The sequence below is a fragment of the Paramisgurnus dabryanus genome, chromosome 9, assembly GCF_030506205.2.
Source record: "Paramisgurnus dabryanus chromosome 9, PD_genome_1.1, whole genome shotgun sequence".
In the NCBI taxonomy this organism is placed as follows: domain Eukaryota; kingdom Metazoa; phylum Chordata; class Actinopteri; order Cypriniformes; family Cobitidae; genus Paramisgurnus; species Paramisgurnus dabryanus.
The window spans coordinates 24,276,752-24,291,498 of NC_133345.1; the positions used below are offsets into that span (position 1 = coordinate 24,276,752).

General features: G+C 37.3%; 2 protein-coding genes and 1 long non-coding RNA gene across 8 annotated transcripts in view; 2 read left to right on the forward strand and 1 right to left on the reverse strand.

Annotated features, from left to right (window-relative positions):
- On the reverse strand, positions 1 to 4,208 carry ddb2 (damage-specific DNA binding protein 2). 2 transcript variants are annotated; one of them, XM_065283238.2, is made up of 11 exons: positions 4,108 to 4,208; positions 3,778 to 3,924; positions 3,515 to 3,636; positions 3,160 to 3,351; positions 2,776 to 2,921; positions 1,593 to 1,692; positions 1,334 to 1,511; positions 1,030 to 1,175; positions 793 to 948; positions 618 to 663; positions 1 to 526 (listed from the first exon to the last, which is right to left on the reverse strand). In XM_065283238.2, exons 2-11 carry the CDS (start codon positions 3,917 to 3,919, stop codon positions 258 to 260), a joined length of 1,497 nt encoding a protein of 498 aa, XP_065139310.1. In that variant the 5' UTR covers positions 3,920 to 3,924; positions 4,108 to 4,208; the 3' UTR covers positions 1 to 257. The 2 variants fall into 2 exon arrangements, with proteins under 2 accessions (XP_065139310.1, XP_065139307.1); XM_065283235.2 differs by lacking the exon at positions 2,776 to 2,921 and adding an exon at positions 2,074 to 2,240 and having other exon boundaries at positions 2 to 526.
- Positions 4,207 to 14,747, forward strand: part of paqr5a (progestin and adipoQ receptor family member Va) — a 24,290-nt gene continuing 13,749 nt past the window's right edge. For all 3 annotated transcript variants that reach the window (XM_073815754.1, XM_073815753.1, XM_073815755.1), the window contains exon 1: positions 4,207 to 4,346. The gene's annotated coding sequence lies outside the window, so the exon portion shown is untranslated. The remainder of the gene's footprint in view (positions 4,347 to 14,747) is intronic.
- LOC135773575 (uncharacterized) lies at positions 9,012 to 14,365 on the forward strand. Of its 3 annotated transcripts, none has more exons than XR_012337328.1 (10): positions 9,012 to 9,050; positions 9,162 to 9,238; positions 9,740 to 10,297; positions 10,529 to 10,612; positions 10,717 to 10,803; positions 11,633 to 11,860; positions 12,035 to 12,098; positions 12,228 to 12,330; positions 12,412 to 12,533; positions 13,839 to 14,365. It is a non-coding gene; the product is annotated as an uncharacterized lncRNA (long non-coding RNA). The 3 variants fall into 3 exon arrangements; XR_012337329.1 differs by having other exon boundaries at positions 9,018 to 9,050; positions 9,162 to 9,256; XR_010543548.2 differs by lacking the exons at positions 9,012 to 9,050; positions 9,162 to 9,238 and having other exon boundaries at positions 9,742 to 9,847; positions 10,266 to 10,297.

The window sequence follows — 14,747 nt, forward strand, 5'->3', positions numbered from 1 at the left end:
TACTTGTGGGGAAGCCTGGAGATTAATTCAGAGTTACATCATCACACATGATCAAGAAATTACATCAAGCTTTTTTAACTCCAATAATAACTTTCAACTCAAGAGACAAGCTTTTAAAGAAATATTTTATTGTATAACCAGATTTTGTATAAAATGTATTTTAGGTCCCATAGAAACGTATCAAACAAGAACTTTATAAATTGAAATATTGCAAATATACTAATAAAACTATTTTGAAATCCAGTGTCCTTTGTCTCTCACTTTCTCTTTGACTTTGTAGTCTTACTCTCTGTTCGGCTCTTGGCCTTGGTCTCTGTTGTTGACAGTGATGACAGCTTTTTCTTCAGCTTGGCTTTTTCTTCAGTTGCTCTTTTGCTTCTTTGTGATTGCTGTCGAGCACTAGGTTGGGATCTGGAGGTTCCAGCTCTGCCTCCACTGTTCCCCGCTGTCTCCTCTGCAAATCCCTGTTTTTCATGAACACTGTTCAGCAGCGTGTCCTCTCGCTTCCAGATCAAAATATTTAACCCTGTAATGAAAGTATACAGTTTTAAAATTTTACAAAGGAATCCATTCATTTAGCTTTGTATGCATTATATTATTCAATCAATAGCATTTACCCATGCCTGATGCCAGTACATCCCCTGTTGGACTAAATTTGTTGAGCTGAAAAAAAGTTTATCAACAATATGTCACATTTTCAGGAAAAGTGTGGTGCATGCATTATAATAGTACAGTAAAAAGTATTTACATTGGTCCATAAATTATTTTTGATTTAATAAAAAGGGTTCTTACAGATATAATACCGTGGGTATTTGCGTCTCTGAGCTGATGCACAAGCCTACCACTGTTTGCATCATAAAAATCAATAGTTCGCTTGTCATTGACAAGGACACGATCGTCTGGATAGCGGCCGGCCACGACAAGGTCATATATGGGATGCCAGGTTGCCTAAAATGTAGAATAAATATACATGAACTCTGTGATGTCTATACAAATTTACTATAAAATCTGCAGTTTAAGAACACTGACCTTGATAGACGTTAAGTGCTGGAACTGTCGATGAGGGTGAGTAATAATTTGAACCGGTTTGGACCAGTCATATGAACAGTAAATCCTGATCTGATTCATCTGGTCCGTAGTTAAAAGCTTGGTGCTATCAGTGGGGTTAAAATATGCTGGAGAGAGAGAGAGATATTAAATTATGCTGGAGAGAGAGAGAGATATTAAATCATAGTTGATGGTTGTGATGTACTTCCTAAAAACAAAGCCTTATACATTTTGTTTACTTCTTTCTCACATTTATATATTTCAATTATTAAATATTGTCTCTTACCAGAATTGACTGGTTTTTCGTGAGGCATCTTAGTCAAATAACTGTTTTTGTCTTTGATGTTCCTAAGGTCCCACAGCTTGACTGTAGCATCAACAGAGGATGTTGCCAACAACCAATCACATCGAGGGCTGAATTCTGCATGTGTGACTTTGCCTGTGTGCAGTTTCTCATTCAAAATCTAAATATAGTAGATGGACAAAAAATATTTTGTATTGTGGCAGATCTGCATTTTTTAGTTAATTTTAGAAATTGACCTTACAGTATGTCCATCCAGGCCTAGCAGAAGAAGTCTTCCAGCATTATCCCCAGTCACAAGCATCTGACGGCTTACAGACACATCCACACAGCAGTACCAGTAACTACAAGAGGTGAGTGACATTTCAGGAACTCAAATTATGCATATTTTGTGTGTATACACAAAGCCTTTATAATTTATTTTAAATAAAAAAATGATAGATAATTTATAAACGCCTAAAAATGTTCTTTACAGTATAGCCTGCCCATTGGACCCATTACCCAAAAACGTTGTCCCGTGAAATTTAGCAACAGCCCTGTATACTGCTATTCACAAAGGTAAATAAACACTAATGACTCATGTAAATTACCGCATTTGTTGAAAAAAAAAGTGTAGAAAGCAATCAAATCAACAATCAATATAACCGCAATATACGCCATGACACTCACATCTGCATAAAAAGTCCCATTTATAACTTTATTGAGCACACAAGCAGCGTCCTCACCAAAGATCATGGTGATCATGGCCACAGTCTGGGGTTCGTGACAGTATCTGACTTGGGAGGCCCTCAAAACTTTGCACTGAGATAGTACCATCACCAGAAGCGACATAGACCTTGGACACATCTGTGGGACAAAACTTCATCTCCCCAATAAAGTCACCAGCGCCCTTCTGCATGCACACAAACAGACAACATACGCTTGTTAGATGACTTTACAGCAGCTAGCAGCTACAACAAGTACTTCCATGATAGGAATCAAGAGACAGCGGCCAATTGGACAGTAGCGAATAAGACAGCACCCCGCAGGAGTCAATGGACAGGCTATTGAAAGATAACCGGAGCCTAAATTTATACAGCAACTAAACCAACATAATAAAAACATCAATCCTAACCAGCTTTAAACCTCATCCTTTTAGCTGAAAGCTTTTAAGTTCACAAAATTAACACATTCAGTGTCCACTCCATCAATGAAATTGTGAAATTTCTCTCTTTCTTCGCTCTCTTTTTAGTCACTATTAAAGATCTGAAAACTATGCCAAGACTCAAAGGTACCAGTGTAACAGGTACACAAATAACCAAATATGAACTTTATTTTTTTACGTTTAGGAGTACCCTAGAATAAATGTGGCTATAAACAATGCGTATGAAGTAAACTAACTCATTATTTATTTCAGGGTTGCTACTAAAATAAGGCATCTTGCTTACTCCCATGAATTTGTTTCCGCAAAAACTTGTATAACTGATCCATTGAAATCCCGCAGGGTGGTGGCACCCCAAATAGATGAGGTGAACAGTTGATTTGTATTCAACTGGTTAAACTTCATGCCTGTTATTGCATCTCCAGCACCCATCTAGATAAAAAACAAAGGGACAATCTGAGCAGTAACCAAAACTGCATTCTTTAGTTTACTTCAAATTACTGTTAATTTGGACAGTGACGTTTAAATCAAATTTATATTAAATTAAAAACTGCTGATTAGAAACTTCACAATACTGTGATGCCACAAAAGGTTTCAGACACTTTTGCAATGTCAGCCATTGCAAATTAAACTCCTACATCCTCATCCTAATTCTGCTTTCCCTACTTACCCCCTGTATGAAGGTTCTCTTATTTTGTGCATCATAATCCCACAGGATGATATCTCCACCCTTGGATCCCACAGCAACAGTAGTGGGATGGGTAGGGTGCCAATCCAGATAAGTTACTCTTCGGTCAAATGGGCTGGCTGTGCGATGCAGTCTGTAGTCTCTAAGAGAGCGGATAAAAGGCTCTTGCAGACACTATAATACAGGATAGAGAGTAACCAGACTGAAATTATGCTTGTTTGCTGTATGTCTACAGTTAACATACAGTGTTGGGAAGAATATGACTAGCATTATGGACTATACCTGTGCAAGACATAGTTATATGAATCAATCAGCTATACTATATTTTTATCAGTACCTGTCGAAGTTGTGCATGGATGCTCTGTCCGAGGGAGCTTTGGTATATGTAGTGAAGTATACTAGTTTTTCCCAATTTCTTTTGACCTCCAATCCATCCCACACTTGCCTTTATGTAGGTTTCTGTTACGTCACATAAAAAAAAGAGTTTAACTTTTGATTACTGACTTGTTACTGATTAGCTTCATGTCCTCAAATTACATCACACTGGGCTAAGTGAGTACTCGTTGTCATGTTTAAATATTGTAATTTAGCTTTGCAAACCCGTTGTGGGTGTCGTCTTGTCGTCGGCTTTCAGTTTCTTGGAGAGCGTTTCAGATGATTCTTCATTGATTCTATTTTTGGTTTTCACATTCTTCGTCTGTTTCGCAGGGTCCGATTCCGTTTCAGCTTTTCTTCTCGCCATTTCACCTTAAGTTTTGGTTTAAAAAACATTGCATGTCAAATTTTGCATAACTGTTCACATTAACATTAGCTGCTAACCGACATCTTTGATAAACTGTAAAACTGTTTCTAACTATACGATCGAATAGATCAATTTAGTTTGTTTCTTACTTGCAAATATTTGTATTACATTTATTACACTACACCCACCTTTCAACCCTGTTTATTTGCAGATGTTTGCAGTTTAGCACCTCTACACATGCGGTGCAGTGACGTAGGAAACGATTGTTTTGTAACTTTTGAGGTCGATACACGCTTTAACCAATAGATGGCACTAAATATTAGGATTGATTTTTTTGCGCTTCAAGACTTCAGTGCTCTGACTTGGAAAAGATGGTTCTTCCATATAAAAAACAATCTTCAGGAAATTGTTCAGATATGTCACTGATGTAAGTTTGAAGTACCAGTACAAAAAAAGTTAAGTAATGTATAGTTTATTTCCATGTTTAAACACTATGTTGGGCTTTTGAAATTATAATATGGAATTGTGAATGGAATAGTATGGTGTGTCCAATTTATGTTATTTCTCAGATCAGATTTGAATCAGGCAGTTTTAGGTTTTCCCACCAGAGGTTTTTTTTCTTTTTACCTTAAGTACCTTATAAACACAACAGGTAAAATAATCTGTTGTTGACGCAATACAGTAAATTGTTTTTTGCATCAAGTTATTGATATATAACCAGTAGCAGTTTTAACATAAAGTGGCATCCCAGCAAACAGGGGACGTCCCCCGGACGTCGCGAACGTCCTCTTAGGTCCGCATAAGGTCCTCAATTGGTCCGCATTGTAACGTTCGCTGGCGGACCTTCCGGGGACGTCCGCATATGGTCCGCTAAATAACGTTCGCTTGCGGACCTTCCGGGGACGTCCGCATATGGTCCGCTAAATAACGTTCGCTGGCGGACCTTCCGGGAACGTCCGCATATGGTCCGCTAAATAACGTTCGCTGGCGGACATTCCGGGGACGTCCGCACAAAGTCCGCTAAAAACCGTTTTCTGGCGGACCTTCTGGTGACGTCCGCATATGGTCCGCTAGACAACGTTCGCTGGCGGACCTTCCGGGGACGTGAAACCACTCGAAGCTTTAATATAAACCCATACACATTTAACCATAAGAGTTACCCTTTTATGCAACATCAAAGTAAAAATGCTGTTTTTGCTATGGCTTTACTAATGAAAATCGTAATTTATAGTATCTAATATTAAGAATTTCTTAATTTATAAACTACTTAGTATGCTTTACTGACTATATTACATAGATTCCATTAAAGCTGCTTACAATTGTTCTATAATTTTATTGCATTTAAAGTAAATGAAAGATCTGGCACCTTTGTCTTTTTTAGTAAATGATTTTCTCCACTATTCCTAACACATAACTATGGTCAATAAATCGAAATCACAATGCACATATTCATGTAATAGTTAAAGAATCCACCATTGTGAAGTTACATATCACTCAATTAAATATAAATGAAGTGCAAAGACTTGTTTATTTTTATTAATATGACACATACATTAATATGAGTGTTGTGTGGTTCTTCAAGCGTTGTCTTTCTCATATATGAAGCACTGCATGATAAATAATTGTAAAAATCTATATACATACATTATATCAAGGAAAAACTAATTTAAATCTACAACTACAATTCAAATGTAAAACTTTTTGCATAGTTATTATTGCGAAGGATTCAAAATGCAAGCAAAGCAATGCAAACAGAAATGTAGAATGACAGTCGCTCAATCTGTTGCAAGCAATGACTTTCAAACAGCAAGTGCTAAAGAAGCCAAACACGCAGAATTACAAGTCCAACGCTGAAAAGGCTGGAAAAGAACAGTGAAAAAGATACAGGTAAGACATTTACACATTTTTAGGTTTAGTATCAAATTGCAATGGTAACACTTTACAATAAGCTTGTATTTGTTAGCATTTGCTACCATGAACTAACAATAAACAATACTTATACAATATTTATTAATCTTAGTTCATGTTAATTTCAGCATTTGCTAATCCATATTTAAAATGAAAAGTTATATATGTTAAATGTGTATTATATTTTGTTGTGGCATCTAGCGGTGAAATTGCAATCAACCTCAATTTCGAAACGCAATGAGATTCTATGGTAGCTGCCACAGGACAAAAATGTCATCGTCTGAAGCCCATGTTATAGTGCGTGCGTAAGGTCTACACTGTAGGTTATCCCTAGCCTGAGCGTAGCTCTGCGTAGCCTGATTTTTAACAGCGCTTCAGTTCTACGCGGACTTCAAGCGCTGTTACTGGTCCATTAGAACCCCTCTCATCAGGTAAAAAACTGCATCATAGCCATTTCCAATTGCGACGGTGAGAACAAAGATAGGCAAAGTTGAGGAGTGATTTTACTCAAACTGCAACGATTCGCTGTTTATTTACTTCCATCAGTGGCGTTCGTTACTCCTCATCCGAGGGCCGCTAATTCAAAATAAGTGTACAGAGTATCATGTGCCTTTTTCAAAATATGTGTCCTGCGTGTTGAGAGATCCTGTGTGCATCACATGTTTTGTCATAATAAGTGCCTGCTGCACACGCGTCAAAACCGTTTATGATAAAAAAGAGACGCTCACGTTCACAAAATACATGCAAGACACTCCCAAAACAGTAAACTCTGATTACACATGAGAGTATGTGAGTATCTGGCAATCGTGAGTGTCTCTTTTATCATAAACCCTTTAGATGCATCTGCAGCAGGCACTTATTTTGACATGACACGTGATGCACATAGGATCTCTCAAAGCGCAGAACACATATTTTGAAAAAAGAAACCACACACATGACGGGCTACATACATGTTGTGACGAACTTCGAATCGAGTGCCCTCAAAAAAAGAAGTCACCGGCCGCCACTGCTGTTGGTCTTCTCAAAACATACACAACAATCTGCTGTTTCTTCATTTGTGAGTTAAACTGGCCAAGCTGCTTCTGTGGTTACACGCGTGGAAACTGCCTACCAGCGGTCTGCATGCTATAATGAGCCCTTGAGACAACGTATGGACGAAACACGCTCTGTAGAACAGTTTGTCCGTTTTGGGCTACTGTAGAAACATGATGACTTTCATGTATGGTGGACCGCGGTGTTTAGACATAAAAACAGCTTACTCAAATGTATTCATCTGTGAAAGATAAAAATCTCCATATCTCATTAAATGTGAATAAATGTTAAGATCAAGAATTTTTTTTAACTTTTTTATAAGGTTTTAGGTTGTGATGTGTCAGATAAATTTGCTTACCTAAATCCTTCAAGCCACGAAGTAGGACACTTTTGGCGCTTTTCCACTGCATAGTATAACCCAGTTCAGCACAGCTCACTTTTGGGGGAGGAGTAATGGGATGGGGTTTCGGATGTGAAGTCATGTGCAAAGTTACAAAAATGCAGAGCACACCACCATGCCTATGTCTGCATGGCATTTTTGTAACTTTGCGCATGGCTCCGCATCCAAAACGCACCAAAAATATAGGCGTCATGGCTTAAATGTTCTGTCCGCGGAGAGCTGATACTGATGACACGGGTGTTTGTACAGAACCTGTCATGTGAGAGAGGTAGTGGAAAATGTAGTTGTGGCTGTCAATTTTGATTTTGTGGCTACATTCCATTAATATGCTATGTTGCTCCATGTTGTGTGTGTGTTTGTATCACATTTACGATGATGTTACGGCAGTAGAGGGGACGCAACTGTAACAATAAGCCTAAAATCGCCGCTGACATCTTGGGTCTTGAGTCTGCGCAGTAGCAATTTCGGGACCAGTCCTGCACAGTAGTGAGCAGGATGTAAAGCCGCGAAATCAAGGCCCCGCCCTCACTCTCCCAGAATGTGCATACACAGCTGTCAATCATGACGTGACAACACCGTTTTATAGCATTAACTAACTAACTAAAAACAAACTTATTTTAAAAACAAACACTTGAATTTACATCAGCATGATAAAACCTACAGTAAATGACAAAAAACAGCTTGGTCTCAAGTCCCATTAAATAACATGGGGGAGGCGGGGTTTATGACCTATACTGGGACCAGTCACTGGGGAGTGATCGAGATGTTATGAAATCCCTTATGTTGCAGTAAATTAGCTAACTATGTAACAAAATTTCAGCAACGTTGGTACGCTGGAATTGTTTCTAATCGCGCATACACACCCTTATGTGCACCCCTGCCTATAATCTCACCCACTCTGAAGCGATACTAAACTGTACTGGAAAAGCAATGAAAGCGGTATGAGCTGCATTGTGCCGAGCCAAGTTGTACCCTACATTGGAAAAGCGCCATATTATGACATCAGACCCTGCCTGGAACACAGAAAAGCATGAGACAGTAAAGATGTTTGGTTGTGTTTGAATGCTTTCTCTGAACAAATTCCCCATGAACTATGCATGTAAACGAAATTAACCAAGCTACCTATTCTGGCTTTCCCCTTCTTATACATCCTGTAAAACCATAGCCAGAAAACCCACCATCTCAGCTTGTTATTAACAATATACTTATTTGTTCAAACAAATATAACTATATAACCTGCTATACAAGTCAAATATACAAATATAACTTATTAATAATCTTATTAACAAATATTACCAAATTAAACTATTTTAGCCAGGGAAACTTAAATGTCACTACATTGAAATGTCATATATGGTTATAAAAGTATATATTTTGACTCACATCTCAATATGGTGGCCTGCAGGTCTTCATTCTTGATGGGATTCAGAAACTGAACTACTGTGTCTTCACAGACAAATAATCCAAAATCAGCCTAAGAGTGTGGAGTAAACAGCATCAAGCCTCTCTTTAATAGGGAACTCATCTATAAAAACAAACACTTGTTATACTTTTATGAATTATCAAGTTGTACAACACACAGCAATAAGGATTTAGACAAACAATCACAGATTTTATTAATTTTATTGTTGTGTCTAATATATATAGAAACAACTTGTGTTGTAAAAGAAAGGATGACAGCATATCTCTTTATCACGTGCCAGTATAGGCCCTGACTGCACGTGAGAACATTTGAATTATCTGGCACTAGGCCTCACACGTCATACTTCAACTGACACAACGGTCTCGATGGTAGGAATAAGCAAAAGCTCCTTTAAATTTCGTCATTTTTTTATACACATCCCGTTTATTTTGTAGTTAATTATTAGATAAGTTAGTAATTTCGTAAATTTTTCGTTACAGGGTAAGATTTCGTTACCATATACAGTAAATATTGGTTCAAGAGGGCAGTTTGATAACTCAGTCGAGGTTTGTAAATGGTAAATAACTTATTCGAGGTTTGTAGCCATATTTAAGTAACTCGCTTACTTTGTTTCAGTGTTTGAGTAAATGTATAATGTTATTAAGTAATAATTAATATAAATTACTGCGCGAGCTCATTACGGCCGTTTCTCAATCCGAAGGCTACTGGAGGTGGCATATGTAGGCTGTATACGTCATCAAGACTGTCAGATTTAAGAATATTACCAATTATAAAGTTGACTATTATTCTTAGTTAATCGTAAATTGTTGTAATATGCGTATGACTTGCGAATGTAATGCTCATTTAACTTAAATAAACCAGGCTTGATGACGTATGCAGCCTGCATATGCGACCTCCGCAGGATGCAGCCTTCCGTTTCAGAAACGGCCTACAAGTGTGAGCGTGCGCGAGATTCTGTCTGAATTGATTCTTTAGTAATGGCAAAGCAAAAATTTACTGTCGTGGTGATTAAACGCATTTTAAAGTTTAAATTAAAACGCCTAACTTACCTTTCCAGGGGTTTCTGTTCCTGCAGTCTTTCAGGGGTGCTGGCGCGTATGACGATGCGGACATGAACAGCATACTACAGTATACCGCCACCTACTGTACTGTAGTACAATAACGTGTAGGATTGAATACTGTGCCAAACGCAGTAAAAAAAAAAAAGCCATTTAATTCATTGTAAAAACAATGGACATGCCAGTTCAAGTAACTTGTGGGCTAAATCACCAAAATAAGTTTGTAGATGTGGTTCAATTATTTTTAATGTGCAGCATAATGAATCAGCCTGAATGCATGTAGCCTGTGAACATATTGTTTAGACTTTATTTTTAAACCTTTATCTGGTGTATGGTTAAACCTTATGATGGTAGCAATTGAATACAAATCTTAAACTGAATCAAATCTCTTATAATAATACATAAAATCTCTGGGACGGTTGGGGGTACATCAGGGTAACATTTAAGCAGCTTAATTTTTTTAATTCTTTTATATATTTTGATGTGTATATATATATATTTACTTTCTTTATTTTGTTTTCTCAGCTTTTAAACATCTAAACATGTCCTCCAAAAAGGTAAGTTCAGCACCAGATCAGCTTATCTTATACTGTAATATTGATACTGGTTTGAGAAAAACTAAGATTAAACATCCTACATGTTTCCAGGAAAAAGGAAAAAACATTGGAAAACAATTTTAGCCTAAGGTTTGAGAATAAAGCCAATGGTTCTCTATTAAGGCTAACTGTGTATATTGCCTTTGAGGACTGCAAGCTGAACTTACAGATTTATATGGACTTTACTTACAGGTTTCCTGTGCTGTTTTGCTCCATTTTACTGAACAAAATAAGGCTGAGGTAGCACCATCCTTGTGGTTAGAGTGAAAGAATGTGGTAAGATTTTATCCATGTTTTATAAAATACAAATAAACATGAACAACATGGTCAGCTACATATAAAAAATAAAAATAATCAAACATGCTTGTTTTTATCTGAAGGGTATTGAGACCAAAATAAACAATGTGCCATTCTGGACAAACAGCTGACGACAATATGCAGTCAGAGTAGCCCATTTTCTCACACAGGTAAAGTATGCAAAGTAATACCAAACTTCTTTTTAACCTCAACAAATACTGTCAAGCCAAATATACAATGTTTGTATGAGGTACTGTGCAAAAGTCTTAGGCCAGCATGCTACCATTAAATTTGTGGTTTTTGCAATTGTGTAGTGATCATATATCATTATATCTCAGTTTCTTTATTAGGATACAACCAGAAAAAACAGGAAATGTGTATGTAGTATTAAAAACAGTATAAAAGTTTAAGCTGAAGTGTCAAGTTTTTAGGGTAAACTCCCCTTTCACTTGAGCAATAGCAGGCAACTGCAGGATCTCTTAAACCTAAATAAAATCAAATCCTAATTCTAATCAATGACTTCAGTCTCCTCAAAAAAGTTCAAGATGTGTTTTGTGCCAAGAGAAGTCACATTAAATATGACTGATGTCTGAAGAAGACATTTAGTTCTAAAAAAAAATGTATTTTTAATTTTGAGTACATATTTCCTGTATTTTCTGTTTGTATCTTAATAAAAAAGTGAAAAATAAATATGGATGGACATTAAAACTTTGCTAAAACAACAAAGCTGGTGATGGTGGCCTAAGACACTTGTACAGTAATGTATATTGACCAAGAGTTGGAATGATCAAGAAAAATACATGTTGTCTATCCATATTTTCTTTAAATGCACATTTATTCACAGTTCAGTAGGACAGTAAATTATCTAAGGGTAAAATCATTATTGAAGGTGATTTAATTGTCACTGCATTCATTGTTACATGATTTAAAACAGTGGGAACCATTGTGTAAGTTTCTTAATAATATCAAATAATTCTTTTTTTTTCTTGTTGTTTCTAGACCTGAGGATAAGATTTCCAGTTTGAAAGTGAAGAAAATGAATCATTATTAACAGCAAATAGGAGTATTTCTCAGCTGAAAAGCCAGGTGAAACTATAAGGTCACTATGATTCACTTTCATATTATCATTCTTTTCAGATTTTTTTCCCTGTGTTTTTTTTGTTAGATGAGGAGCAACCAGTAAGAAAAAGCAAAAAGATGTTTTGATGTTGCCTGAGGCACCTTATTGTGAGTAGTATATGTTATTAGTCATTTAAATTGTTATACTTCTGTGGAATTAAGAAACAATATATTTAATCTCAGTCTACAGTATTTGTAGTATAATGATGATTACTTGATTTAAATTTATTAATTGTTATATGCCTTGAGTGACTTACAAATGATTGTTTTTATTGTTTACAGTTCCATTTCATGCACAATCACAAATGCAGCACATCAATCAATTTCTTCCAACCAGCGAATCAAGGTACACTATTTTGTTATTTTTTTATCTTAAATTATTGACATTGGTTTTCTTCCAGACAGACTTGTTGTTCATTTATTTTACTGGTATAGTTAGTAATGTTATTAATGTTTCAAAACACCTTCTTGAAAGAAATCTTGGAGTGGAGAATCATTTTGAAAGTAGACCAAATCCAGGACAACATCACAACAGTGGTCGGAAAAATGCAGCAAGCCAAGCTGACTTTCAAAAAATGGTATGTGCCATAACACACGCAACATTACTAGTCACTGCTGACTTTTTACCCATGTTTACTATGGATTGTTTTTGTTTGTAGATTCGTTATCTGTTTCTTCAGAGGGGAGGCAGTTTGGGAGATGGGAATTAGGAGGATGCTACAGTTACACAGGGCAAATTTCAGCAGCTCAGTTTCAAACTTGCAACTAACATTGAGTTAAAGTGAGTCTGTGTGAATATACTCTACATATTATACTTCAATATGCCTTTAACACAAAAAACTACAATAATATCAAAGATCAATATAATAAGACAACTTATATTATTTTATGTCATAGTAAAATATTGTGTGTGTGTGTGTGTGACCTATGCTCTCTCTGAGATGTGTATGTTCACTTTGTAGCTGGTCAGGGTGGAAGACCAGCTGACGTACCAGTTTTGCCAGGTTAAAGGACCAGCTTAAACCAGCTAAGACAGCCAACCAACTTAGCCAAGGTGGTATATGCTGGTGGGTCAGCTGGTCTTCCCGCCTGACCAGCTACAAAGTGTCCAAAACCTCTGTAAAACAATCCTGCTACACCAGCCTGACCAGCTGAAACCATACTGAGTATTCATATTCATATCGATTTGCATTTACACATAAAATAGGTAACATACAGTACTGTGCAAAGTCTAGGCCACCATCACCAGCTTTGTTGTTTTAGCTAAATTTAAATGTCCATCCATATTTATTTTTTACTCTTTTTATTAAGATACAAACAGAAAATACAGGAAATATGTACACAAAATTAAAAACATCAGTCAGTATTTAGTGTGACTTCTCTTGGCACGAAACACATCTTGAGCTTTTTTGAGGAGACTGAAGTCATTCGATTAGAATTAGAAAGGATAAAATTTTATTTATGTGTAAGAGATCCTGCAGTTGCCTGCTATTGCTCAAGTTGAAGGTGAGTTTACCCTAAATACTTTAAACTTCAGCTTAAACTTTTATACTGTTTTTTAATACTACATACACATTTCCTGTATTTTCTGGTTGTATTCTAATAAAGAGACTGAGAAATAAACATATGATCACTACACAATTGCAAAAACAACAAATCTAATGGTAGCATGCAGACTTTTGCACAGAACTGTATGTCCACATTTTGCCACCTTTACTTTGAGTGAACTGTAACAGCAACTATAATGCCATAAACATTCAATACTAAGGTAAAAGAGAGTTGTGCATGCTTTCTAGTTTTAGCACAGAATTCTGTCTCCCTTTTAAATGTTTGCTACAGATTTTTTGCAAGACATTTTTGTCCAACCTAAAAACAACTTGTACTGACATATATTAAAATACATCAGTGCCCTTTGTTTTTTTTTTTACATCAGATTGCACACAAGTAATGTTTTAGTAAGGCATGTTTGTTAAAACTGGTTATATTTCATAATTAAACTGAGGCATAGTCCTGGTTTAAGCTCCTTGTCTGGGAAACCACCCCAATAAATACTTAACTTTTGAATGTGTTCGTTTCGTTGTTTTAGGTTAGAAGACCACGGAAATATTTGACATCGGAGTCCAGCAGACAGCCAGAGACACGCACACACACGCAGCTGAAGCGCGTTTGACTGACGCGTACGGGAGATCCGGCACGCGCACGGGAGCTCGCGCACGCTCACACAAACACGGAGCACAGGATAATTACAACTGTTTAATTAAAATAAAAGAACTTTGTGGTATACAATGTTTAGCGTGTCTGATTTCATTGGTTAGCAAGGAAATAAAACGACGTGCTGAGGACTTTAGGCGAACGTCCCCTAAAAGTCCCGAAAGTCCGCTGACCGTCCCGCGAACGTCCTCGCAAAAGTCCGGAGGACGTCCTCGCGGAAGTCCGCTCGACGTAACGGGAACCATACACGATGACGTTCGGGGGACGTTCGCCTAAAGTGCTTAGCATGTTATTTAGCTTACAAAAAAGGTCCCCATGACGTCCCCTAAAAGTCAATAAAGTCCCCAAAGCGTCATTTTGAACGTCCGGAAGACGTTTTTGCGGACGTTCGCAGGACGTCAAAAGAACTCTACACGATAACGTCCGGGGGACGTTCGCAGATGCCATTTAGGGGACGTCCTGGGGACCTTTTTTTGTTTGCTGGGATGGCATCTTACGCACAGAAGCCACTGGCACGTGCCACTATGTTTAGTGGCACTTCCGGGTTCCATTGGCTCGTACCAGTGGCTTGTCGAGTGGCACTTCCGGTGTCCAGTGGCTCATGCCACTTTTTAGTGGCTCGTCGAGTGGCACTTCCGATGTCCAGTGGCTCATACCACTCCCTTTGGTTGCTCGTACACTGACACATGTCAGTAAAACTTAGGTCTGTTTGATTGAGGCATGTGGCACTGATATTCACTGATCGATCATTACAGATTCGAGCGTAACTTACGCGTGCTGCTGA

Bases quoted from the DNA above. Each gene is read 5' to 3' on its own strand.
- ddb2 (XM_065283235.2), bottom strand. From the start codon at position 3,919: ATGGCGAGAAGAAAAGCTGAAACGGAATCGGACCCTGCGAAACAGACG. The intron at 664-792 runs GTAAGAACCCTT...ACTTTTTTTCAG, and splicing joins ATACCCACGGTATTATATCT to CTCAACAAATTTAGTCCAAC. The intron at 527-617 runs GTAAATGCTATT...CTTTCATTACAG, and splicing joins TGTACTGGCATCAGGCATGG to GGTTAAATATTTTGATCTGG.